The sequence below is a fragment of the Lissotriton helveticus genome, chromosome 3_2, assembly GCF_964261635.1.
Source record: "Lissotriton helveticus chromosome 3_2, aLisHel1.1, whole genome shotgun sequence".
Classification (NCBI taxonomy): Eukaryota; Metazoa; Chordata; class Amphibia; order Caudata; family Salamandridae; genus Lissotriton; species Lissotriton helveticus.
Window position 1 is genome coordinate 73,230,331 of NC_136062.1, and position 27,806 is coordinate 73,258,136.

Genomic DNA, 27,806 nt, shown 5'->3' on the forward strand with positions numbered 1-27,806 from the left:
CTATAATGCACTTGTCAATTGGCGAACAGAACAACTACCAAGTTTTGAAAACAGATAAAGGTGTGGCCCACAGACAGTAGGTATCCATTCACACCAACTGAACGGTTAACCTATTGTCAGCTCCACCTCAGTCAATTTCCCAGTATTTTGCTTTAGTGTGATACAACATAAAGCAAGTAGGAAAACATAAGCTGGGCGTACTTGGGCACTGAGGACAGTAAACACGACTCTCCTGCCTTTTTCCCTGCATTGAGCACACTTTACAACGACGACATGGTCGCTCCTTTTTGGCTGTTGCAGGAAGTTTATCGGCAAAGTGTCGCTCCTGCAGCCTTGCCACGTCCTCCAGAACACATGAAGTAGAGGCCTCTGCTTCTGTTGCAGTAAGACTTTCAATCACGGACAACTGAAAGTCAAGGAAAGACATGAGAATTCCTGCGGTGGTCTGACGATAAACAACATACGCATTGTATGTTGACATCTGCATCAGGTGCGTAAACAGTTTCTTATACCAAGTGCGAGTTTTACGACTCGCATTGTATGGCTGAAGAACCTGGTCGTTCTTGTCCACTCCGCCCATGTACTTGTTGTAATCAAGTATACAGGTGGGCTTGTGGACTTCGGCCATTTGACCCCAAACCGTGACAGGGGAAGTGCTCTCATCATGAATTGTAGTGAGCAGATACACGTCACGCCTATCTGAGAACTTGACTGCGAGCAGTTCTTTGGAACGCAACGCAAGGCTCTGGCATTTCTGGAGCTTCTTGCAAACAAGCTCCTGCGGAAATCCTTTGCGGTGACAACGAACTGTACCGCAAGCCACGGTGCCAGCTTTGTAGAGCTCACTGAACAGCTCTACTCCTGTATAGAAATTGTCCACATAAAGGTTATAACCTTTGTGAAGGAGTGGCTGGACAAGCTCCCATACGATCTTTCCTGTGACCCCTAGCATAGGAGGGCAACCTACAGGGTTAAGAGATGTGTCCTTCCCTGTATACACTCTCAAGCTATACACATAGCCAGTCGTGCTCTCACACAGCATGTACAGCTTGATGCCATAGCGAGCACGTTTGCTCGGAATGTACTGCCTAAACAGCAGCCGCCCTTTATACAAGATCAAGGACTCATCGATGGCTATATTCTTTCCAGGAGTACAAACCTCTGGAAACCTGGCAGACAAATGATCCACAACAGGCCGAATTTTGAACAACCTGTCATGGTCTGGATGGTTCCGGGGCAATGCAGCAGAATTGTCATTGAAATGCAGCATGCGCTGCAAAAGCAAAAAACGATCTCTGCTCATGTATGCAGCGAAGATGGGGGTTAACCAAACCGTGCGAGTAGACCAGTAGGATACCAAGGTTGGTTTATGCACTATCCCCATTTTAAGCGTGAGGCCTAAAAATATCTTCAACTCCTCCACAGAAGTGGGAGTCCACTTGCGCACCCTAGAATGAGGCCCTAGAGTGCCTCCTTGCTCCCTCAGAAATTGTTCGGCACGCAAATTTGTTTGCTCCTTAATTTTGTCTAGAAAGTCAACCCCAAAAAAGAGAAGGAAGTAGTCGATTGGCAAAAAATTTGCAGTATCAACTTTACATCCAGCATCGCCAGTGAAAGGCGGAATTTGGGGCTGAACTAAATTGGGAGGCTGCCAAGACAGCACACCGTCTGTGCGTGCAGCCGCACGTGCCTGCACTCTGGGTTGAGGTAACCGGTTACGGGTGTCCTGCTGCACAGACTGTGCTGGCAAAGGGACAGCACCACTGACATCGTCTCCTTCAGAATCGCTGGACGATGAGTCATCGGATTGAACTGCGCCGACTGAAAATTCACTCCCAGATTCGGCTCCGTTGTCCTCTCCCTCAGATGCTGTTTCAGTATCTGCTGTTTCAGTCTCTGATCCTGCCTCAGAGCTGGACTCCAGAACCAGATTTAGGGCCTGGGTGGCATTCATCCAACGATGGGCCATCTCTTTTAGTGCCTAAACTATCCTTTTAAAACACTAACCTATGTAGAAGGCAGATAGATTGTTGGTTTTAAAGTGTAAGTGGGTGTGTGCGAGAGTAAAGTGTTTCAATCAATAATGACGAAGTCACCTTACCTTTGCAAAATCAGTACGCTCTCCAAAAAGACTAAGAAAGAAAGAAACAAAAACGCAGTATTACTTTACCTTGCCACATACCCATCATCGCAGCCTTTTAGCGCTGGTGGGAGCCAGTGCGACCATCATTTTGGCACCAAGATGCCTACGGAGGAACGTGTGCTTTACAATTGCACATTATGACCACCTTTGATGCGCCCACTACCATTCTTGCAAACGTGCCCCTCATCTCTCCATAGCCCCTCTCTCACATACACTTAATCTGTTACAAAGTGTTTCTACTGTGTGGCTTTACTAATCCACCTACCTGACTACATAATACAGATCTTCAGCACTAAGAAATATCTCAGTAAATATATATATATATAAATATAACAATTCAAAATGTCAGCATGCTCAATACCTGGTGCAGGCAGCAACGGGTAGAAACCTTACCCAAGATTGAAATTCTGAAACACAAAGGATGCCGCACTACAGGTTTCATAGTTGCTTTATTTTCACCACCACCTGTTGTGGTGAAAATAAAACAACGCAGAAACCAATCTCTGGAGTGCAGCATCCTTTGTGTTTCTGAATTTATATATACCTATATATATATATATATCCACATAAATAATTACAAGAAAAGGCGCCCTTCCAGGTGGACCAGTGTTTAGTTGCAATATCACCGCTTTACTATTCCAAATGAAAATCAAGCTATATTATAACTCAAAGGAAGCCCACCAATGACCACCTCTGCCATGGATTCCCTCACAAGCTCCATAGTGCCCCTCAAATTTCAATAACAACTGTGTCTCAGATTCTTTCACTTTTATAATAACACTCACACCAGTGTACCGTGTCGATGCACTTTACAACACACACATTGCACAGAGACATTTGCACATCACTTTATAGGAAATGCTACATCATACAGGACATGATGTAGTCTAGCAGTAACATGCCATCTATACTGGTAGGCAATATAGTTTGAGTCCTTATACTGGGAAAGCACGAAAAACAAAAGGGCACAAAAGCAGTAACCCACTAACCTCTTCACATATGCACTTTGCTATGTGCATGCCTATGGCTCTCCTGGAAGCCAATGGTGAACCCAACAGAAATTCCAATATTTTCCGATATATATAGATTTTCAGCATTGCCCCCACAGGGGGTCAGCCACTGAGCAGAAGGACCAACCCCCTGCCAATATCACTACCATTTTTCATTACATTTTTCTTTCAATATTTGAAGGGCGATCTCGCCCCCAGTTAAATCCAGGCACATAAATGATCAAGTATGCCCCCATACTTGATTGCAGTCCCCCACAGGGGGTCGGCCACTGATCAGAAGGACCAACCCCCTGTCAATATCAGTACCATTTTTCATTTACTTTCAAAAAAAATTGAGAATCGGGAAGTCACTTCCGCCTCAGCGCCAGACCACCACCTCCTCCCAGGCACTCAAATCTGACCTCAAAATTCTCCTCCTTCAAAGACACTTCCAAATTCAATTCACGCCCTCTCTTTTATCTGAAGGAACCCCTTGCATTATAGAAAATTCTATTCTCCATGACTATGTAAGTGCCTCCTGTGTATTCTTGTGGTTTGAGTGTCTGCCATTTATTGCAGGATTATCCTTCTACTTGTCTTTGGTACTCTTTTGTAACATGCACACGTCACTTTTCTATTACACAGTTTTCTACTCTTACATTTTGTTTGCTTTAGATACTTACACAAGTGCCACCATGGCCTACGTAACGTTTGATCTTGTGTTTGAAAATCTGCCATTTATTGCAGTATTATACCTCTACTTGTACTTTGTATGCTTCTGTAACCTGCACACATATCACCTTTTCCATCCTGTAATAAACTGTTTGCTACCTCTTGCATGTGTTTGCTCACAATTGTCACTTATGCCTCATGTACCCTAATGTTTTGTAAATTGATCAGTTACAATTTTCACATCATGTATCAGTACTGATCCTATTGCGAAGCGCTCTTGACTTTTGTAACATGCACACGTCATTTTTTTTCAAATCTTACATTTTGATTGCTTTTGATACTTGCACAAGTGCCACCATTGCCTACGTAACGTTTGATCTTGAGTTACAGGTATAACACTGCAATGGCAGATACTCAACTTGTACTTTGTATGCTTCTGTAACCTGCACACACATCACCTTTTCCTCCTGCAATGTACTGTGTGCTACCTCTTGTATTTGTTTGCTCACAATTGGCACGTTTGCCTCATGTAATGTAATGTCAGGCGCTCAGAGACCTTTGGGTAAAGTCTGGGCTTCATAAATATACATACAAAAAATAAATGTCCCCCAGAGGGGGTCGGCCACTGATCAAAAGGACCGACCCCCTGTAAATATCGCCGCAATTATTTTTTTTTTATTTACTGCGTATTATCAACATTTTGGGGGGTCGATCGCACCCCCCCAGGGAAAGCAAAGACAAATAATTAAAAAATGTGCCCCCAGGGGGGGGGACGACCCGTCACCACAAAGGCCGACCCCCCCAAAGACATCCCTGGTGTCTAGTGGGGTTTCCTGGCCGTGTATCGCAGCGCTGCTGCGATCCACGGCCAGGAAACCCTCTCAGGAAGGCCTCGTTTGAAAGGGGAGATTCTCCCCTTTCAAACGAGGCCTCCCTGAAAGCTGGGGAGGCTGTTTTCACAAAGATCTCCCCCTCGGAGTCGAGCGCGGCCTTACCTGCTGCTGTCCTCGGCTCCGGTGGGGAACTCAGTGACGTCAGAGCGCCTCGTGGCGCGCTGACGTCACAGATGGGCGGGAGGGGGGGCGGGCGATGAAGCTAAAAGCCTTCCACGTCCCCCCCACGGAAAGAAATGATAAAAAAAAAAACAGGTGCGAGGCAGGAAATAATTAATTACAACCCTCCCTGGTGACGTCCAATGGACGTGCGCAGCACCAGGGAGGTAGTGCTTCTGACGGCCATTGGCCGACAGAAGCACTAAAGGGGTTAAGTCCCTTGAATACTTTGTATTTTACTGGTATCTAAATGCAATATGGAAGTGTTTCTTCTATTTCTATGCTATGTTTCACATAAATAGCAGGGCTGTGTGTAAATTGACAATTTTTTTCACCTATTTCACTGGTCTTTAATGCGCATTGTCCCTGAGCACATCATGTGATTAAGTCAGTGTTTCACTGACGAAACGCGTAATGCTGGGCACTGGTCATCTTAAGATGCTGCAGATTGGAATGCAATAAACGGCACTTTGAAAACCTAACAACACGGTGTGGTCCGTACCTGTGTCTTGGGGATTGTGGAATCCTGTATATATATTTTTATATATATATATATATAGAGATAGATAGATAGATAGATATATATATATATTTGCTTGTTCTCCTGTGTGTCCACCGCTGCCTGCCTCGAGAGTCGCATCGTTAGTCGGACCCCACTAGAGAAGGTCCGTGAAATGCACTGCTCGTTACCCTCCTTGTAGCCAAAAAGATAACCACGACGCCGTGTGTAGCTGGCCCAAAATTGATTTATTTCGGCCTAGTTCGGACACGTTTCGACTGTCCTTGCAGCGGTCGCCAGTAGGTAGTTATATTCTATTTGGAATAACTTTGGTGCTGATTCTCCAAGAAGATGACCTGCTCAGTTCCGCTCCTTCCCTGAAAGTTTGGGGGCGATTCGTGAGGCGGGGGCTGAGGAAAAAGGGGGGGTCCCAAAACGTGTTTTCCCCATGCAATATTCCATAGGGACCGTTAGACACGGCTATAGCCTGTAGTACATTGTACATGAAGTACATTCAAGGGAGGTTCTCACGGTACCATCCTTTGCGTGCCTTGAGGTCCTCCAATGCTAATCTGTTGTCTGTCCCTGCCTTCAGACTCAGTTCGAGAGGTTGCAAATCCTTGCCTGTGCTATGGTCAAAGGCGTGGAATAAACTCCCCCCTCATCGGCGTGCCATGGAACGAGAATCAGAGTTCCGAAAGGCACTGAAAACCTGGATCTTTAATCTTCCTGATACCCCAAAAATTATTATAATTTTTTTTAAATAGCGGGATACGCATAGGGTACGCGTACCCTGCCGATAAAAAAAATTACGGATTGCACCAGCGCGTTTGCAGAGGGGGAACTGATTCCCCTTGAATACTGGGGATCCCTGGGGGCCAACTAGCCCACCAGGAACCTCCAGTATGTGCCAGGGGGCTGCGTTGCAGAGAGGTGTAATGAGGCCACGCCCCTTTTTACACCTCTCTGCAACGCAGCCCCCTGGCGCATACTGGAGGTTCCTTGTGGGCTAGTAGGCCCCCAGGGACCCCCAGTATGCAAGTTCCCCCTCTGCAAACGCGCCAGGGGGCTGCGTTGCAGAGAGGTGTAAAAAGGGGCGTGGCCTCAATACACCTCTCTGCAACGCAGCCCCCTGGCGCATACTGGAGGTTCCTGGTGGGCTAGTTGGCCCCCAGGGACCCCCATTATGCAAGGGGAATTAGTTCCCCCTCTGCAAACGCGCCAGGGGGCTGCGTTGCAGAGAGGTATAAAAAGGGGCAGTTAGGCCCTCTGGATCCGTAGTCTGATCCATGTCGGCTCCGGTGCCCAGCCCTTCTGGGTTCCCACATTCAACACCAGTGTCTGCTCAGATGACTCTGTTGTCGACTTCGGCAACTCCTATTAATGCTAGGTCATCTCTCCTCTCCGTAGCCGGTGTGTTGCCAGAGTGAAATCAGACTTCATTGATGGCAGTGCCGGTGTTGCAGTTCGCTCTGGACATCTTTCCTCCTTCTGAGGCGCCTCTACTGGTTTTTCTCCAGGAGAACAGGTTTTTTGTGTATGAGAAGAAATGGGGTTTATTGACCCCATGACTGTAACTGTCCAGCCTCCTTAGAAGGTTAGTTGGCATCCTGAGTTGGGTGAGGCTAGTGGCCTTGACTCTCCCCATTCTCTGGCCTCTTTTCTCCTCCCATCCTCGCTACAGAGTTAAGCTCCACCTTTGCTCCTGAACATCTGAGGAGGGCAGCTTGGTTCTGGAGCTCCAGCTCCCTACTGTGGCACAGCCCCCTTAAGCCCACCTCTGCCAACTTCACCCCTGAGTACTAGAGGTGAGGTGAAGCAGAATTTTTCAGTGCCCACCATCTTGAAGATGGTGGGACTTCTCCAATTAGGGCTTGAGCTATGTCCTCCTCCCACAGAAGGTGGGCATGATAGAGGGTGTAGATGTCCAAGGTAAGAGGCCCATTGGCCACTACCTGTCACTACCTTGTTAAATGCCCCTAAATTTAGTATTTAGGTGGCATCTCCAAACCTTGAACAGTAGTATTCACGTTCACAAGAAGAGATGAACAAAGGAACGCTGTTGGACCGAGAACTGGAAACCTTATGGTGGACTTTGAGGGCAAATTCCTTCCTGTTGCTACAGAGCTCAACCATCACCATCCTCCAACTCGTCTCATTGCTGTGTGGCCTCCACAAACCCCGGAAAGTCTCCAGCACTTCGCCAATCACCAGAGAAACTCCCTTAGAGATAGAGGTGATATCTCCCTATAGCCTCAGGCCTCTCTAACAGCAAAGTCTGGTCCAGCATTGTCCAGCTCCACAGCCCAACTGACATCTCCCAGTGCCACCCGAAGGTACATTTGCAGCTAGCGTTTGTATTATCTACTTTTGTTTCTGCAAACCAATATGGGTCTCTTCGACCTCTCTGAACAATGTACCTCATGTGGTGCACTAGAGAAGTTGGGTTTTCTACAATATGTGTGTGTGCATGTATGAATATATATGTATGTATATTTTCATGTATATATTTTATGCATCTATTTATATATGTTCTGTGTTGCAAGTCATTCCATGCTGACTTTCTTAGGAGGGTTTACGTTTGTCACTGCACCTTTCCTTGTGTCCTAGTGATACCTTCACTTGGTCATTGCATTTGCAATACCTAACCATTCCTCCTCTGCGTTGTCTACGTTAGATAGTCCCAGAGGGCTCAATTCTCTCTCTAAGTATTTTCACTGACCACAGGTTGTCTATACCAATACCTGTTCTCTTGAACAATTGATTAGTGCTCTCTACCTCGTGGATGTGTTTCTAGATTTCCCCTTTCCCCCCTCTTTTTCTGAATTTCTCAGTGCAGATTTGGCTCACACTCCTGTTTCTGTGGCAAGGAGCTCTGCTCAGTGACATTGGATGTTGCCCTTGACCATCTGAAAGAGACAATTAGTTATAGATTCCTTACCTAAGAATTACCCCCAGGTGTCAGACTGAATCCAGAAAAATGTTTTCGTAGCACTACCCCTGCGCGTCGGTAGGTGGCGTTGGTCCACTCCACGTTCGTCGTCAGTGTCGTGGTCGCTGGGATGAGATCCGGAGAGAGCTTTACCTCTACTCACTTTTTGACTACTCTTTTTCAACTTTTGTTGACTTTTTTCAAGTCGTTCGACTCCTGGTGCAATTGGGATGTCCCATCCTCGAACCGGCTTCAAGGCTTGTGACTCCTGTCACAAATTGATGTTCGTTACGGATCCAGCGTTGTGGATCAGGGGGGCCAGTGGGCGGGCCAGTCCACCAGCGCCCCCTCTGCAGTAGCCTCCAAACCCTCCAGCGTTGCCAGTGGGTGCCAGGATCCGCCAACACCTCCCCCACTTGCAAACCATCACAGCGTACAGGTGGGTTTTGCAGATAGTCCGAAGGGGCTACTCTCTCCCCTTCGAGGCAACCTGCTTCACCCTTGCCACCACAATTCCATCGCATGTCAGAGGATCACTTGGCCCTTCTCCATCAGGAAGTTATGGCTCTCTTAGCGAAGGGGGCTATCGAGCAAGTTCCTTCCCCAGAAGTAGGTTGTGGCTGTTATTCCCACTACTTTCTGGTGCCCAAGAAGGATAAAGGCCTGCGTCTTATCTTGGATCTCAGGCACATCCACTGCTTTCTCCAGAAGGAGAAGTTCAAAATGTTAACATTGGCTCAGGTCCTTGCTGCCTCGACCCCGGAGACTTAATGGTGGCGTTGGACTTGCAGGATGCCTGTTTCCACATCCCTGTTGTGCTCTCCCACTGGCGTTACCGATGGTTCACAGTAGGTCATGAGCACTTTCAATTCACTGTGCTCCCCTTTGGCCTTACCAGTGCTCTTCCGGTGTTCAGGGAAAGTGATGGCGGTGGTTGCAGCTCATCTACGCAGATCAGGGGTTCCAGTCCTCCCCTATCTCGACAACTGGCTGGGGAAGACAGGCTCGCCCCAGGCTGGCGTTTCCCACCTCCAAGCTATGGCCGACCTCCTACATTCGCTGGGGTTATCCATCAACGTGCCAAAGTCACACCTGACCCCCTCTCAGAAGCTCCTCTTCATCGAGCGATTCTGGATACGACAGTTTCGGGTTTATCCTCCTGAACAGCAAGGCCAGGATATTCGGGCTAGGATTCCGATCTTTTAGCCTCTGTCCCCGGTTTCGGTCGGGAAGATCCTAAGGCTGCTGGGCCTCATTCCTCCTGCTTCCTGCTGGTCGATCATGCCAGCTGGCACATGCGGGCTCTGCAGTGGGACCTGAAGTTCCGGTGAGCGCAGCATCAGGGAAATCTGTCCGATTGCGTCCAGATCTCAGAGGGCACTGCACGACAATTGAAGTGGTGGCTCATGAGCCAGGATTGGGTCAACGGCAGATCCCTCTCCCTTCTCCAACCAGAACACCCAGGGGTGACATACGCATCCCTTCTGGGATGGGGTGGTCACATGGGAGAGGCAGAGATCAGAGGCCTCTGGTCTCTGGCGGAGTCTGAGCCCACATCAACCTTCTGGAGCTTGGGCGATCCGTCTTTCACTCAAAGTCTTTCTTCCCTCTGTTCGGGGAAGTGTAGTGCAGGTCTTCACGGACAACACCACCGCCATGTGGTACTGCAACAAACAAGTTGGGGTTAGGTCATGGACCCTATATCTGAAAGAAACAGGTTAGTATTAGATTCCTTACCTTAGAATATCCCCAGGCGTCAGTCTGGATCCGGAAACTTTTGCGTAGCAGTACCCCTGCGCGTCGGTAGGCGTCGTCTGCAGGCGTCCCCTGCGGCTCCGCGTCGTCGGCGTCGTGCGCCGTGATGACGTCGCTGGAGTATATAGACGCCGCCTCCGCGCGCTGACGTCAGTTCTTCTTTTTTCCGCGCCAGTTAGCGCAGATCCGAAGAGCAGTACTCCGGTCTTTTGACCTAGTTTTTTGATAACTTCTAACTTTTTTGGTGCCGGTAGGATGCCCGGGTTTAAAAACTGTGACGGGTGCGACCACCTGATGTCGGTCACCGACCACCATCGACTCTGCCTCCGGTGCCTGGGCGCGGACCACGACGTCGAGTCCTGCGTCGACTGCCGGGCCTTGACGAGCAAGGCTAGGCGGGAGCGGTCCCGCAAGCTGCTCGAGTTCCGGATGTCGGCCCCGCGTCGAGAGCGGTCCCGGTCCGGCCGGAGGTCGAGGGAGCGGTCGAGGGAACGGTCGCGGAGCCGCCACGAGCGCTCCGGAAGTCGTCACCACTCCTCCGGTTCCTCAGGGAAGCGACACAAGAAGTCGGGGCGTCGTCATTGCACCCCCGACTCCCCCCGACGCTCGTGCGATGCGGCCGGGGGTTCGGGTGGCCCCACCCCTGCGGCTCCGCGTGGGTCGCCGACGCTGCCTGCTCCATACCCGTCGGTCCCTGGGCAAGGCGCGTCGCGCGAGGAGATAGAGGAGTTCCTCATGGCCATGAGGGCGCTGTCTCCTCCGACGGGGCCTATGGCGCCTGCGGGCCCGGTGGTCCCGTCCGGGGGCCCAAGCGGTTCGGGTGCTCCTGCACCGACGCCGTCGGGTGCTCTGGCCCCGATGCCGCCGGCGGCTCCGGCGCCGCTGGGCCCTTCAGGGTCGTCGCCGGCTGGTCACCCGGCCTCTCCGGCGTCGATTCCATTGGGGCAACCCGTGGTGCCGCCTCCGCGCGGCGCCTAGACTCCGACGCCGGTTCCGGCAGGCGTCGGGGCTCCGGCGCCGGCTCCGGGCGGCGCCACCCCCATTTCCTCTCCAGTTCCGGACGCGGAGTCGGACCGGCGTCGCCCGAGGAGCCGGTCTACATCGTCGAATCCGAGTACGGAGATGATGGAGATTATGGAGAGGGTTGGGAGGGGTCTGAGGACCCACTGACACGCGACGGTCAGTACGACGTGGACTGGACAGGTGACTTGGGTGATGCCAGTGGTCTAGACGAATTGCCTAACCCTGGTTTTGTCTCGCCTCCCACTGTGGCGTCGGAGGCTGGGGCTGCCTACTCTGTGGTGCTGATGAGGGCTGCCAAGGCCTTGCACCTTGAGCTCCCCGTCGCAAAGGTGAAGCCTAACATCCTCACCGAGGTATTCAAACCGCAGTCATGCCCACAGGAGCCTCTGCTGCCGTTTAATGAAGCCTTGACGGACGTTCTGTTGGGCACGTGGTCCAGGCCCGCTTCAGGTTCGCCTGTTGACAGGAACGTTGCCAGGCGCCACCGTCCGTGTTCGGACGACCCTAAGTTTCTGTCCACCCATCCCACCCCTGAGAGTCTGGTGATCCAGGCCTCCACATCCCAATCCGCATTCCCGTCGGCCCCGCCCGACCGGGAGTCAAAGAGGTATGACCAGTTTGGCAAGAAGGTCTTCTCGTCCCTGAGTGCGGGACTGCGGTCTTGCAATACCGCATGCCTCTTGGGCCTCTACACCCACTCTCTGTGGGATACGGTCGCGGAGTGTCTGCCGCAATGCCCGCAGGAGGTACGGGACAAGCTCGGCCAGACTATGGTTGAAGGCCGGGATGCGGCGAGGTATTCGATCAGGTGTGGTCTTGATACGACCGACGATTCGTCGCCACGCCTGGCTTAGATCCGCCAATTTTTCGCCGGATGTCCAGAATGCCCTGATGGACATGCCGTTCGATGGCAGTCGCCTGTTTGGCGACAAAGCGGACAACGCGCTTGAGCGCTTCAAGGACTCCAGGGTCACGGCCAAGTCCTTGGGTCTCTCGACCCAGCGCCAGCAAACGGGTTCGTTTCGCTCCTTTCGTGGCCACGGAAGGGGCGGTCCCACACGTGCTGCCAGCCACGCACCGCAGAACACTTCTCAACGCGGTGGCGGCTGTGGATTCCGCCGTGGTGGCGGTCGGGGACAGCGGCGAGGTCAGGCCACACCTCCCCCCGCAGCACCCTCCAAATCCTCCTAGTCCGGGCTTTCGGGCCCATGTGACGCCAGTGGGTGGCAGGGTTCGCCATCACCACTCCCGCTGGCGCACTATCACCTCGGACAGGTGGGTGCTGCAGCTCGTCTGAAGGGGCTACTCCCTCCCCTTCGAGACCACTCCTCCAGCCATGCCACCGCAGAACCACCGTGTGTCGGGGGACCACTTGACACTTCTGCAGGAGGAAGTTACGGCCCTCTTGGCCAAGGGGGCCATCGAGCGCGTTCCTGGGCCAGAAGTAGGGTGTGGTTGCTACTCCCACTACTTTCTGGTGCCCAAGAAGGACAAGGGGGGCCTGCGTCCTATCTTGGATCTACGGAACGTCAACGGCTTCCTCGGGAAGGAGAAGTTCAAGATGTTGACTTTGGCTCAGGTCTTGGCTGCTCTAGACCCGCAAGACTGGATGGTAGCGTTGGACTTGCAGGATGCGTATTTTCACATCCCCGTCCTGCCGGCCCACCGGCGTTACCTGCGGTTCACGGTAGGCCACGAGCACTTTCAGTTTATCGTGCTCCCATTCGGCCTTACCAGCGCCCCACGGGTGTTCACGAAAGTGATGGCGGTGGTCGCAGCTCATCTGCGCCGGTTAGGGGTTTCAGTTTTCCCCTACCTCGACGACTGGTTGTTGAAGGCGGGCTCGCCCCAGACAGTAGTCCACCACCTCCAGGTGACGGCAGACCTCCTGCACGAGCTGGGGTTTTCCATCAACGTGCCGAAATCACACCTGTGCCCCTCTCAACAGCTCCTTTTCATCGGAGCGGTTCTCGACTCGGCGCAGTTTCGGGTTTATCCTCCGGAACGGCGGGTCCGGGATATTCAGGCTTTGATTCCCATCTTTCAGCCGTTATCCCGGGTCTCGGTCAGGTTGATGCTGCGGCTTCTGGGGCTGATGGCCTCCTGCATCCTTCTGGTGCATCACGCCAGGTGGCGGATGCGGGCTCTGCAGTGGGACCTGAAGTTTCAGTGGGCCCAGCATCAGGGCAACCTATCCGACCACGTCCTGATCTCGGAGGGCACTGCGAGACAGTTGCAGTGGTGGCTTACGGACCGCGATTGGGTCAGGGGCAGATCCCTCTCCCTTCCCCAACCGGAGCACGTAGTTGTGACGGACGCGTCCCTCCAGGGCTGGGGAGGCCACTTGGGAGAGGCGGAGATCAGAGGCATCTGGTCTCCGGCGGAGTCCCGGCTCCATATCAACATGTTGGAGCTGCGGGCGATTCGCCTAGCACTGAAGGCATTCCTCCCCTTTGTCAACGGGAGTGTAGTGCAGGTGTTCACGGACAACACCACCGCCATGTGGTACTGCAACAAACTCTGACGGTTCAACACCTGGCAGGTTCTCTGAACGCCAGGGCGGACGAACTCAGCCGTCGGTGCTCGGTGGATCACGAATGGCGTCTGAACTGGGACGTGGCGAAAGGCCTCTTTCTGCAATGGGGAGAGCCTTGGTTAGATCTATTCGCCACAGAAGAGAACGCGCAATGTCATCAGTTCTGCGCGTTGGAGTTTCCAAGACGGCACTCGCTCGGAGACGCCTTTCGGCGCGAGTGGAGTTGCGGTCTATTGTACGCCTTTCCGCCTATACCACTTCTGCCCAGAGTGCTGAAGAAGATCAGGCGCGACCGGGCCCAAGTTATCCTTGTGGCTCCGGACTGGGCTCGAAGGTACTGGTATCCCGAGCTACTCAGCATGTCAGTCGGTCCCTCGATCCGCCTGCCCCTTCAGGAGGACCTTCTGTCGCAGCAGCAGGGGACGGTCCTCCACCCGAACCTGTCCAGTCTCCACCTCCATGCTTGGAGATTGAGCGGCGACAGTTGAGGCCATTTGACTTGCCTCCTGAAGTCTGTGATGTGATTCTGGCAGCCAGGCGTCCCTCCACGAAGTCGGTATACGCCTGCCGGTGGAACAGATTTGTGGCATGGTGCACAGCAAAGGCTGTGGATCCTCTCTCTGCTCCCCTTTCTGAAGTTCTCCTCTTCCTTCTTTCTCTTGCCCAGCAGGGCTCTGCTCTGGGCACTATCAAGGGCTACCTTTCTGCCCTTTCCGCCTTCTTAAGGCTACCTGATCAGCCATCTTTGTTCAAGTCCCCTATTGTACTGAGATTCTTGAAAGGCATCACGCACATGTTTCCTCCTGTTCCGTTCGTGATGCCTCAGTGGGACTTGAACCTGGTTCTGACCTTCTTGATGTGCGCTCCCTTTGAGCCGCTTCATTCCTGTCCTCTCCGTCTTCTCACTTTAAAGACGGCCTTCCTGGTTGCCATCACCTCTGCCAGGAGAGTGAGTGAGCTCCAGGCTCTTTCTGTGAAACCTCCTTTCTTGTCCGTTCATCCTGACAAGGTGGTTCTTAGAACTAGACCTTCTTTCCTGCCCAAAGTAGTTTCTGCTTTTCACATCGGGCAGTCCATCACCTTGCCTTCCTTCTTCCCGCCTCCGCATCCTTCAAAAGATGAGGAGCGGCTCCATCGTCTGGACCCAAAACGTGCGCTTTCATTTTATATGGATCGCACACGCCAGTTACGGGTGGATGACCAACTGTTTGTTGGCTACGTGGGTGAGAAGAAGGGAAGGGCGGTACAGAAACGAACCATTTCTCGATGGGTCGTCCTGTGCATCAAAGCATGCTACTCTTTGGCTCGGAAGGAGCCTCCTGTTGGGCTGAGGGCCCATTCCACTCGGGCCACGGCGGCTACTACTGCCCTGGGCCGGGGAGTCCCTTTGCAGGACATTTGCCAGGCGGCTACGTGGGCTTCGCTGCACACCTTTGCGAGGCACTACTGCCTGGACAGTCAAGTCCGGAGGGATGGCTTCTTTGGCCGTTCGGTCCTCCAGGACTTTCTGGTGTAGGTTTGTATTGGTTCGCAGACCCACCACCGGGGTTGGTATTGCTGGGGTATCTATTCTAAGGTAATGAATCTAATACTAACCTGTTTCTTTAAGATGAACAAGTTACTTACCTTCGGTAACGATATATCTGTAAGAAACAGTAGTTAGTATTAGATTCCTTACCGCCCCACCCATCCTCCCCGTTCTGCGAACTGATACCTAGGGTTAAGGACATCCCTTTCAGGGCCCTAGTTTCACATGGCACCAGTGTTAGTTCTCACATGGCTCTGCGTGTTCTGGCGCGGAAAAGCTGTGTGCAAAGAACGGACGTCAGCGCGCGGAGGCGGCGTCTATATACTCCAGCGACGTCATCACGGCGCACGATGCCGACGACGCGGAGCCGCAGGGGACGCCTGCAGACGACGCCTACCGACGCGCAGGGGTACTGCTACGCAAAAGTTTCCGGATCCAGACTGACGCCTGGGGATATTCTAAGGTAAGGAATCTAATACTAACTACTGTTTCTTACAGATATATCGTTACCGAAGGTAAGTAACTTGTTCGTCAGGAGGTCCTCCACCTCTGGACATGGCTGGAACATCAGGGCATATCCCTGGCGGTTCAACACCTGGCAGGTTAACTGAACGCCAGGGCGGACAAACTCAGCTGCAGGTGCATGATGGATCACGAATGGCGTCTTCACTCGTAGGTGGTGCAAGGTCTCATTCAGCAGGTGGGAGAGCCTTGGTTAAATCTATTCGCCACCGAAGAGAATGCAGTTCTGCGTGTTGGAATTTCCAAGGCGGCACTTGCTAGGCGACGCTTTTCGTCACTAGTAGAGTTGCGGTCTTCTATACGCCTTTCCGCCTATACCACTTCTGCCCAGAATGCTGAAGAAGATCAAGCGTGACCGTGGCTCCCGATTGGGCATGAAGAGTCTGGTATCCCAAGCTGCTGAAACATGGCCATCGATGTTCCGATCAGACTGCTTCTTCGGTAGGATCTTCTGTCGCAGCAGCAGGGGACGTTCCTCCACCCGAATCTGTCCAGCCTCCACTTCCTTGCGTGGAGATTGAGCAGCGGCAGTTGACATCATTTGACTTGCCTTCCGAAGTCTGTGATGTAATCTTGGCAGCCAGGCGCCCCTCCACTTACACGGTATACGCCTGATGATGGTACAAATTTGTGGCATGGTGCACAGCAAAGGCTGTGGATCCTCTTTCTGCCCCTCTTTGTTCCTCCTCCCTTTGACCCAGCAGGGCTCTGCTCTGGGTACTATCAAGGGCTATCTCTCACCCATTTCTGCCTTTTTTAGGCTTCCTGATCAGCCTTTTCTCTTTAAGTCCCCGGTTGTAAATCGTTTCTTAAAAGGCATTACTCATTTCTTTCCTCCTATCCCTTTCGCAATGCCTCAGTGGGACTTGAATTTGGTCTTGACCTATTTGATATACGTTCACTTTGAGCCGCTTCACAACTGTCCTCTCAGACTGCGGCTCCAGATTGTGTCCTGGCCTGTTCTCGGGCCTTCTATTCTTTTACGCGCTGTGGCGATTAAGTGGAACAGTGTGCGAATGCCTTAGGGCTTCAAGACGTGTACCTCCTGTGTGCGTCCCATGTCGGCGACAAACCCTCACCCAATTTGCATGTAGTGCCTGGGTGAGCACCACGACTCTGAGAGCTGCGAAGCCTGCCAGCACCTTAAGCCTAAGTCACGGCGGGAGCGCCGGATGAAGTTGCTCTTGGCGCTTTTGTCCAGGCCGATATCATCCCATCGTCTGTCCCCTACCTCGGAAGCAAGGAACCGCCGGTTTCGTCTGCGACGTCGTCTTTCGCCGCGGCCCCAAGGGCGTGGCTCGCCGGCTGGTAGATCCTTCAGTTTGTCTCCGAGGCCTTGTCCTCCTTTCGCGGTGGGTGTCTGCTCCCCCGGGACATGCGCCCCCGCCTGTCGTCTTCCTACCCGCCGTTTCCCGGCATAGAGGCAACTAGGGCTCAAATGACAGCCTATGTGGCGGCGCTGCAGGCTTCTTTGGCCCCCCCTCCACCTCCTGGGACGTCCGCGGATCCCTTGCCTCTCGCGGGGCCTTCCGTAGAGTCGCCTGCGGCTCCAGCGCCAGAATTTTCGGCCCCAGGTCATAGGAGGGTGGTGTTGTCGAGGTGCAGTCAGTCGGGGCGCCCCTCTTCGGCGCCTGGCATCCCTGCCTCGCCGCAAATCTCTACGGGGCTCCCTGTGGCGTCGCAGGAGACCACCTAGCTTGGCCCGAGTCCCCCTCGTTCCTCCGAGCAGGCAGCTTCCTCACCAGAGGTTGAGCCTGCACTGTTTCGGTGCCAGGAGCCTCCCTCCCCGGCTCCGGTGGAGTCACGGGTGGAGGCAGGGACCTGGGTGCTTTCCCGAGTCCCCCTCGGCGTGGGCGGCTGCCCCATCCGAGGCAGAGCCGGCGCCTTTTCGGCACCGCTCTCTCGATGTTCTGGCGTCGACCCCGCCCCACCCTCATGGAGAGCACGTGGTGGCTTGAGTCAGGCCGGCGCCACGAGTGCCCACTACGGCGCCGATTGACGCCAATCAGGCACTGGTGGCAGACTCCACGGAGCTGCGTCGGCATCGGGTTCAGGATTCGTCCCCTGAGGTCCCTTCTTCTCCAGAGGTCGGCCATCTGTTGGTGTGTTCTTCCCCGGAAACAGGGCGCCGTATTGTTGCCTTTTCACTGGCATCTTCCAGGGAGGGCTCCTCGCCGTCCCCATGGCCTAAATCTTTGAACCTATCTTTCCGTGGCTCACTGATGGGTTTTCCCCCGGCCTCTCTGCCTCCTGGGTCTCCTCAGGTTCCTCATTCATCTGTGGATCCCCCACTTTTCCGAAGCGGGCCGCTTCCCCTGGACAAGGGGACAGGCGTCTCAGCCTGCAGCAGTCACCCACGGAGGAATTACTCTCTCTTCCTCGGTGCGCTACGGAGGCTAGTGTTGCCTTTGTTTGGGCCATTTCCACAGCCACTGGTATTCTGTCACTCTGTTTCCTACGGACAACCTTTTGGAAGTTCTCCACCAGGGCTCTGGTCCACCAGGGCTCTGGTGGACGGGAGTTGTTCCTTCCCTTTGAAGCGTCTCTCTACAATTCTCTAATGGAGGCTTGGGCGTGCCCTGCCACGGGTGATCTGGTGCCTCAGGCACTTCTGCATCGTCACCGCCCTGCTCCACAGGACCCCGTTTGTCTTTCTTTCCACCCTTCTACTCAAGGCTCTCTTCTGCGGAATGCCTTTCCATTTTTGCCTGTGGTGTTGTTTCCTCCGTCTCGGGAGGCCCCGCGGTTGGATTAATGGGGGTGTAATGTCTTCGCTTCTTCTAGCGCTGCTTTGCGGGCGCTTAACACTTTGTGTGTATTGACCAGGGCTACTTCCAGTCTGTGGGACTCTGTGGTGTCCCTTCGTTCTCATGTCTCTCATGAGGGTGCCCATTCTGACCTACAGAGCCATGTGTTGGATGGTAGGGAGCTGGCCGCATTTATTCTTCGTGCGGGCTTGGATGTTGCCGATACTCTAGGCCGTGCTGTGGCCACTTCTGTGGCTCTACGTTGCCATCCCTGGCTATGTGATGCTGTTTTTCCTTAAAGTATCAGAGAGCGTCTGGTTGATCTACCCTTTGACGGTGTCCTTCTGTTTAACACTCATGCGGACTCCGCTATTCAGCGTCTTCTTGCTGGGGTCCGTCCTCCTCCTCCTCCTCAGTAGGTGGTTTTGTTGATCCTCCCGGTCTTAATGGGAGGTGTTATCCCACTGCTCCTGCAATCTGGTGTTGGGGTGAATGTTACACTTTCTGTGAAGGATACTGTGCCCTCTGGGTCCTGAGTTGGCCTACCTCTTCAGTTGGCTGCTGGTTCAGACCCTTTTGGCAAAGAGTGTTCTTTTAGGGTGCTTACTAAGCCTTCTGTGGTTTCTGCCGCAGGTTTTCAAATTTGTTCTCTGATTCGGGATTTCTTCCCTAAGAGTGGTTCCCATACTTTTTGGGCCGTGTCCTACCCTACTTGGGGTATTTGTAGCTATTGGATAGCCCTGTCTTACACTGGGAAGGTGTGGACTTCCCCTTGTGGGTTCCTCGCCCTTCCTGGGGTTGCTGTATGCCGCTGGTGCGTTTTCTTAGGCATCTGTGGCATTGTGCTGCGGTGTTTTTGCCTTTTGTCTGCCGTTTGGCCTGGTCCTATGTCTAGTGTCCAGAAGGGTTTCTTTTTCTGTGTTGACTACTTGGTTCGTCCTACTTGTTTCTCCTCTTGTTTTCCGGCTGGTTGCTGGTTGGCACCCAGCAGCACCCACCGGTTCTTCTGGTCCACGGCCTGGGGCCTTGGAGTGAGGTCTGGCGCCCCTGCTTCCGGTTTTTCGGGATCCTTATGGGACTATGTTTTTCCTCTTCCACCTGTCTTATTACTGAGGCGCTGTTCTGTCTGGCCTGTTTACATCCAGCTGTGATTAGTTCGGCCACCTTCTTTGCTGGGTGTGTTCCCGGTGGAGGGCTCTTGCCCTCGTTTCTGCTCTTCTCCTTGGAGTCTCTGGTTTGCTCTTCTTCCTTGGTGCTCCTCTGCGTTGCCTGTACCTGGGGCTTCCGTTGGAGGTCCCTGGTACATTGGCTGCTTGGCCTCCTTTCGCATTGCCTATACCTGGGGCCTTCCGGTGGAGGTCCCTGGTTCATTGACTGCTGACCTTCTTTTCTATATCCTGTACCTGGGGCTTCCGATGGAGGTCCCTGGTACATTGGCTGTTGGTCTCCTCTCATATTGCCTGTACCTGGGTCTTCCGATGGAAGTCCCTGGTACAATGTCTTCTCCTGCTTAGTGAGGGCGGGGCTGCCGCTCGTCGTTGTGACACATCCCCTGTGGGGCGGTGTTCTCTGTGACACTGTGGTTCTGGTCTGCTTGGGGGGGGGGCAGGGGGGGGGGGGACTGGGCTCTTTCCCTGTCCCTGTGGCTTATCCCCTGTTGGGGAGTACTGGGTTAATTCCCTGTCCTGGCAATTTGTCCCCTGTTGGGGTCTTGGGTTCGCCTGTGCTGGGGAGGTTCTCTCGCAGACCCTCCTTCCCCTTGGGTATGGCTAGGGTATCTATTCTAAGTTAAGGAATCTGCTGGTAGTAGCCTCTATCAGATGTACGGGTTACTTACCTTCGGTAACAATGTATCTGGTAGAGACGATTCTAGCCGTACATTCCTTCACGACCAGCCCTTCCTCCCTGTTCTGTGAGGCCCTCAGGGTGTTCTGCACTCGCCTGCCTCCGGGTGGTTTTATTTTGCGAGTGCCCTTCTTACTCCCTCCTTCGGGGGATGCTCGCCTTGTTGTTGTTGCTCCATTCTTGACTTTATAGGCACTCGGCGCCCCTGCACCATGATCTCCGGAGTGGGTTCCGCTTGTACTTCTTTTTTCCTTGTGGCTTGCACTTCTGTCTTGGCATTCCTTGGGGTTGAGGTGCCTTGGCTGGTTTCGACTTTGACTTTCTGGAGGCTTTCTCCCTGCTGGTGTTGTCTGAGGTTGAATGGTCATAGCTTCCTGTTCTGACCTTGGTGTCCCTTTCTGTTCGGTCGGTGGCTGCAGACTTCTTGGTCTGCTGTGCATTTTTCATATGCTTCTGCCCTCTGTGGAGGAGGCTGTTGTATTTGTTTGTAGGATTGCTTTACAGTAGCTGTGCCCTGGTCTTTCATTCCAGATCCCGGGGCCTTAGTACCTGGCTCTATTCTGGATTGTGCTGTTCCTTACCATTTGTTTCTTTCCCTTCTGTTTAGCAGGGTTTTTCGCACACTGTTCCAGTATTCTCACAGTTTTGTTTGTGATGGCTCCGCGTTGTGGCCCGGAAAAGTTCTCCGAAGAAAACTGACGTGGGACTTATGTATCCTCGCAGACGTCACAGACGTCAAGGCGGAGTCACTTGGTGCCGTGCCCCCGGCATGCAGGGATGCGATTGCATAAAGTTTTCCGGATCCAGTCTCATGCCTGGGGATAATTCTACGTTAAGGAATCTGCCGCTAGAATCGTCTCTACCAGATACATCGTTACCGAAGGTAAGTACCTCGTACTACAAAACACTACTGCCTGGAAAGCCAAGTCTGGAGAGATGGATTCTTTGGCCGTTCTGTTCTCCAGGACTTTCTGTTGTGAACTCAGTTCGCAGACCCACCTCCAAAATTTGTATTGCTGGGGTATCTATTGTAAGGTAAGGAATCTATAAATAACTGTTTCTTTCAGATGAACAAGTTAGTTACCTTCGGTAACGATATATCTGTAAGAAACATAGGTTAGTTATAGATTCCTAACCACCCCACCCATCCTCCCTGTTCTGCAAACTGATTTCTAGGTTTAAGCACATCCTTTCAGGGCCCTAGTTTTGTGCACCAGTTGTCAGTGTCCTGCATTGCTCTACGTTTTTGTCATGGAAAGTCATGTACAGAACTGACGTCAGCTCGCGAGGGCCGCATCTAGGTAGCTACCGCGACATCATCCCAGCGACCACGATGGCAACGATAGATGATACCTCCCGACCACAGAGGTACTGCTGACAAAAAAGCTTTCCGGATCCAGTCTTATGCCTGGGGGTAATTCAAAGGTAAGGAATCTATAACTAACCTATGTTTCTTACAGATATATAGTCGCCGAAGGTAAGTATATTGTTAACCAGGCCACAGAATGCAATTCCTCCCTACCTGTTGAATTTCTAGAAGTTAAAATGTACATTGTCACTGGTGAAGGAATACATTATTTCTAGCTCTGGTCGAGTAAACAAAATGCAAACAATCAGAACCATTAATAGAGTAGTTGCCAATGTAAGTGATCAAGTACAGTTTTTTCAATGACTCACTTGATCATGCTCCATGTTGGATGTGTCAGCCTTTCAGATTAAGAATTTCATTATTACAGTTCATAATTATTGTTCAATGTTTTATTTTCAAAATATTATGTTTAACTCGCCTATTTTAGTAATTGAATATTTTACTGTAACTAGTGGGTGTTCAAATTTTGTTTGTTATTTTGATGATATAAAGCGAAGAAGTTTTATTATTTCACATTTTGACGGTTATAAATTCACATACATTATAAAAATTCATCATGGTTTGTGCATGAAATTTCATTAGTACATGTAACGTTTATCCTTTCTAGAACAAAATGTATAGGGTATAGTCAATGGTGTCAGTAGATTAACTTGTACAAAAACAGAAATTAACTTCATTACCCCAGCTTCCTCGATAACTGAATCATTACAATAGGCAGTCTGCATAATTGCTTTTTTTTCTTGTTGCACTGTAATGTGACACAGTTTGTAGCGTAATAGGAAAGCTTTTTAAAACCAAAAAAAGAGTAATGTTGTAGACATGTAACAATTCATATGAACTCTATAATCAAGGACATAGTAATGGGAACAAGTTAACATATTACATATATTTTTTTACATTTGCTCTCAATGCATGCTATTTTAAACATATATCATTGTTCATCACAAGTCATTCTTATTGTGTAGTATTTACATTAATTAGTGTTCATGCCTTCGCAGTTCAGATGATCTTGATTTTCGTGGTTCCATGACAACTCTTCCTCAGTCTAGTGCAGCCTCATTTGCAATGAATCAAATGCAGTCTTCTTCATCAATGCCTTGGCTGGGAAGCTGTCAGACCGCCACTGGTGCTGGCGTGGTATGTATGCTTTCTGCTGTCTTATGTATCAAATATTTTTTATTTTTTTTAAACTATATTTTTGGTTATACAACATGTATAAGAACATTCCCCCCTACAAATGGCATCACATAAAAGACTTGCATACAGTTCGATGACCTCATTATTTTATGTATCAAATATTTAATTCCCATTTTAATATTTTGTGAATACATTTGGTTAATATCTGGATATTTATATATGTACTTTTTGGAAGTTTGATACTTTCTGCATTTACTTCATTATCACTGCACTGTATTATCATGTCTGCAAGAAGAGGTATTTAAAATTCATTAAAAAAAAAAAATGTTTTTGTTAAATATTTGTAAAGCACACTGTTACACCAGTAGGGCATGCTAGCATTGTGAGAGGCATTTTCCAAAAGGGAAAATAGTCTTTGTACATGACACTGCCAGAAAAGGATCACTTTGTTTTGCCACCAACTACAAGAATGTCCATACTCCTTGGTGAGGTCTCCAGATAGATGGCTTTTGGGTCATGTGGACTGTGGAGGAGCAGAAACCAATGTTTGTAATATAGGGCTTAATGCACTGGTAAATGATAAAGGGGGCTTTTTTTCTGCAAGGCATGATAACACTTGCCAATCGCCATGAATATTTATACCATTGTCACTTAAAGCCATCAAAGCTCTTACAGACAATAACATATAAAGGAGCATGATGGTAAGCTTAATATGAGTCTTGTCGAAGTGTTTTGAATAAGTTGGTGTCAATCTAACAGGGTAATTTGCATAATCCTAAATATAAGGAGTTGCAATAATGGAGGCAAGAGGTGATGGTTGCTTTACGACAGATTTGTGACATTCTAAAGGAAAACGTGAAATGATCTTATGCAGCATCCTAATATAGTAGAAATAAGAGGAGGAGACAATAGTTTACTTTATGAAAGAAAATTTACAATTGAAGTTAAATCTAATACTTTTGGTAAGAGAGCAAGCGTCAAGACAATGGAAAGTTCTGTGGGAAACTTGCTGGAAGATTACAAACAAGAGGGTCTTTCATGACTAAGAATTGAGTTTCCTCTCCATTTAGCTGTAATTAGTAGTTCTTCATCTGAAGGGCTACAGATTTGGAATTTGTTAGCAAGAAGACACAAGCCACTATTAAATGAGACCATGATTTGGGTGTCATCAACTTTCAACATCAAGATAAATCCAAAAGATTGCATATGTTAAAACAAAGGTGTGATACATAAATTGAATACTGAAGGTCTTATGGAGGATATCTGAGGAACCCCACACCTATGTGACTTAGAAAAGTAACAGAAGAAAGATGAACTGCCTGTGTTCTTCCCTGAAGAAATGATGCAAGTCTATCTAAAACCACATCTCAAATAACAAGACTATGGAGATGTTTAATGAGAATAGGGTGCACATGACTGTATAGTCACTGCATCAAAGAGAGCTAACAAAATCAGTGCTGCTTTTTGCTTTAAGTCAAAATAGTAGCTCTAGTACCGTCACATGGAGACTTCTGATTGCTGACATTAGTTTGACCAAATAAGCATACTCTTTGATGCAGTTACTGGAGAAGACTGTGGATCATTTGCCTTATGACCAGTCAGGTGCATTGAGATAGCGGTGGCAGGTCATATGAATTTACCCTGACAAAGTATACGATCAATACTTGACTCAGTTGAGTATGTTGCCAGGGGTTTATCTACCTGTTCAGCCATGAGGTCTGACTCCTGAGTTAGGTTGTCTTGAGGTTGTCCCCAGATATCTAATCTAAACCTTCAAGAAAGGCCATGGATGAGGAGAACTTACTCAGTGATAAAGGTGGCCATACATTGTTGTTGCTTATTCTTGTCATCAATATATATATTGATGCAGCTGACACTGGATAATCTTTTGAAACTGAATCATTAGCGAAAACCAAGCAGAATCTATCAGATCAGACTTTGGATTCAATTGCACATGTCACCATAATAAGGCTGCTGCTTTATTAACACCTCCTAAAGCATGGTAGATCAGTTGTGGCAGATTGAAGACATTTTTTGATGAAAGATGATTTTGGACTGTTAGGTCTCACTGATTCGAAGAGAGAGGTTAAGGCAAGGTCTGCCTTTCAAGATAATTAGTAAAATATGGGGTGTTACTCCACATATGCATGCATTCCAAAAAGGGTAATAATAGGTGAACTGAAGTCTGTTATATAAAACGAGCAAAACTTAGAATTGTGTATTTCATGAAATTTTTTAAGAGATGGAAGCATGGTGATGTCTCTGGAAATGCATGATACATAATTCCATAGTCCACTTTGACCATTTCATGTAACTGAGGTATCTGATAGAGACTACTAGCCGCAGATTCCTTCACGTAGAATTATCCCAGGCGCGAGACTGGATCCGTAAATCTTTTTCCCACAGCATCTCCGAGCACCGGCACCATGCGACTCCGCCCCTGCGTCGTCTGCGCACGTGACGTCAGGGAGGTCACATAAGTCCCACCCCGGCACGCCTACGCCAGTTTCTTCCTTTTCCGCGTGCAACGCGGATCCATATCGTGCTCTCGGCCTGTTGACGTCCCTTTTTTCCCTTTACGCTATTGCGCGTGTGTGGGGACAGTGTGCGAATGCCTTCAGGCTTTAAAATGTGCTCGTCTTGTGGACGCCGGATGTCGGCGACGGACCCTCACTTCATCTGCATGTGGTGTTTGGGGGAACACCACGACTCCACTGATTGTGAGGCGTGCCAACAGATGAAACCGAAGTCCCGACGGGAGCGCCGTATGAAACTTCTTTCGGCCCGCATGTCCAGTCGGCGTCATCACGCACCGGGCCCCTGCGGAGGCTTCTCAAACCCGTTACTTCCCTCATCGACATTGCCCCTCTTCGAAGTCACAGGAGCGTCTTTCACCTGTCGGTAAGTGTCGCAGTTTGTCCGCAAGGGTCGGTTTCTGCCCTGTTGGAGGCACAGGCTCTCTGCGGCGGGTGCGACCCCACGTGTCGTCCCCCTATCTGCCGTTTCCCGGCTTGGGGGCAACTAGAGTCCAGATGGAGACATATGCGGCGGCTTTGCAGGCCTCGCTGGCTTCTCCTCCTCCTTCTTCCCTTCCTGGGATGTCAGCAGATCCCTTGTAGTGTGCGGGGCCCTCCGTGGCATGGCTGGCAGCTCCAGCCCCGGCGTCGACTGGCTCGGAGGATGTAGTGCCGCTGTGGTGCGGCTCTTCAGGGATCCCTCCTTCGGACCACGGCACCTCTGCTACGCCGTAAACTCAAGCAGGAGTCCCTGTGGTCTTGCGGAACGTCGCCGGGGCCTGGGTGGCAACCCCGACCCCCTCTCGGGTCCTCAGGACAGGAGGCAATTTTGTCGGAGGCCGAGGTGATGCTGCTTTGGCGCCGGCGGTTGCTGGCCCTGGCGGTGCCACAAGGGTCGGCAGAGGGCCCCTCTCGTCTCGTCAGGGGTTGAGGCTGGCGGGGGCTCCTGGTCCCTCCCTGGGTCCCTCTTGTTCCTCCACGCAGGCTGCTGCCTCATCGGAGGTTATTTACAACAAGGGGTGGTGATGGACAGAGTCTCTGAATTAAGCAGAGTACTCTCACCCAGTCAATAGATCAGGGCTAGATCCAACACCGTTTTTTAGCTCATTGCACCATCCCAGTTTCAGAACCCGGCTGTATGCAAATTAGTCTGTCCCTGGCCCAGTGCATCATGGGAACAGGGCAGACCAGACTACAAAAGCCAATTCTTACACTGGGAAGGAAACAAGCTTCCGGGGACCGGTTTCTGCCATTTCAGGCGTCTTCGGCCCGGCTTGCTTGAATCCTGATGGTGCAATGAGCAAGGGACTCACATCTGAGTATACCCTTCCACGCTTAGGGTGGACAAAATTATTTACAACAAGGGGTGGTGATGGACAGAGTCTCTGAATTAAGCAGAGTACTCTCACCCAGTCAATAGATCAGGGCTAGATCCAACACCGTTTTTTAGCTCATTGCACCATCCCAGTTTCAGAACCCGGCTGTATGCAAATTAGTCTGTCCCTGGCCCAGTGCATCATGGGAACAGGGCAGACCAGACTACAAAAGCCAATTCTTACACTGGGAAGGAAACAAGCTTCCGGGGACCGGTTTCTGCCATTTCAGGCGTCTTCGGCCCGGCTTGCTTGAATCCTGATGGTGCAATGAGCAAGGGACTCACATCTGAGTATACCCTTCCACGCTTAGGGTGGACAAAATTATTTACAACAAGGGGTGGTGATGGACAGAGTCTCTGAATTAAGCAGAGTACTCTCACCCAGTCAATAGATCAGGGCTAGATCCAACACCGTTTTTTAGCTCATTGCACCATCCCAGTTTCAGAACCCGGCTGTATGCAAATTAGTCTGTCCCTGGCCCAGTGCATCATGGGAACAGGGCAGACCAGACTACAAAAGCCAATTCTTACACTGGGAAGGAAACAAGCTTCCGGGGACCGGTTTCTGCCATTTCAGGCGTCTTCGGCCCGGCTTGCTTGAATCCTGATGGTGCAATGAGCAAGGGACTCACATCTGAGTATACCCTTCCACGCTTAGGGTGGACAAAATTATTTACAACAAGGGGTGGTGATGGACAGAGTCTCTGAATTAAGCAGAGTACTCTCACCCAGTCAATAGATCAGGGCTAGATCCAACACCATTTTTTAGCTCATTGCACCATCCCAGTTTCAGAACCCGGCTGTATGCAAATTAGTCTGTCCCTGGCCCAGTGCATCATGGGAACAGGGCAGACCAGACTACAAAAGCCAATTCTTACACTGGGAAGGAAACAAGCTTCCAGGGACCGGTTTCTGCCATTTCAGGCGTCTTCGGCCCGGCTTGCTTGAATCCTGATGGTGCAATGAGCAAGGGACTCACATCTGAGTATACCCTTCCACGCTTAGGGTGGACAAAATTATTTACAACAAGGGGTGGTGATGGACAGAGTCTCTGAATTAAGCAGAGTACTCTCACCCAGTCAATAGATCAGGGCTAGATCCAACACCGTTTTTTAGCTCATTGCACCATCCCAGTTTCAGAACCCGGCTGTATGCAAATTAGTCTG

The 27,806-nt window shown here is 50.8% G+C and overlaps 1 protein-coding gene and 1 pseudogene across 2 annotated transcripts in view; one reads left to right on the top strand and one right to left on the bottom strand.

Moving 5' to 3' along the window:
- LOC144826392 (uncharacterized) overlaps window positions 1–1,969 on the bottom strand; it is a 46,442-nt pseudogene extending 44,473 nt beyond the window's left edge.
- Window positions 1–27,806, top strand: part of DMXL2 (Dmx like 2) — a 1,907,871-nt gene that overhangs the window by 1,528,907 nt on the left and 351,158 nt on the right. For both annotated transcript variants that reach the window (XM_078684818.1, XM_078684819.1), the window contains one exon: window positions 22,611–22,749. In XM_078684818.1, the coding sequence (XP_078540944.1) occupies window positions 22,611–22,749 (139 nt within the window). The remainder of the gene's footprint in view (window positions 1–22,610; window positions 22,750–27,806) is intronic.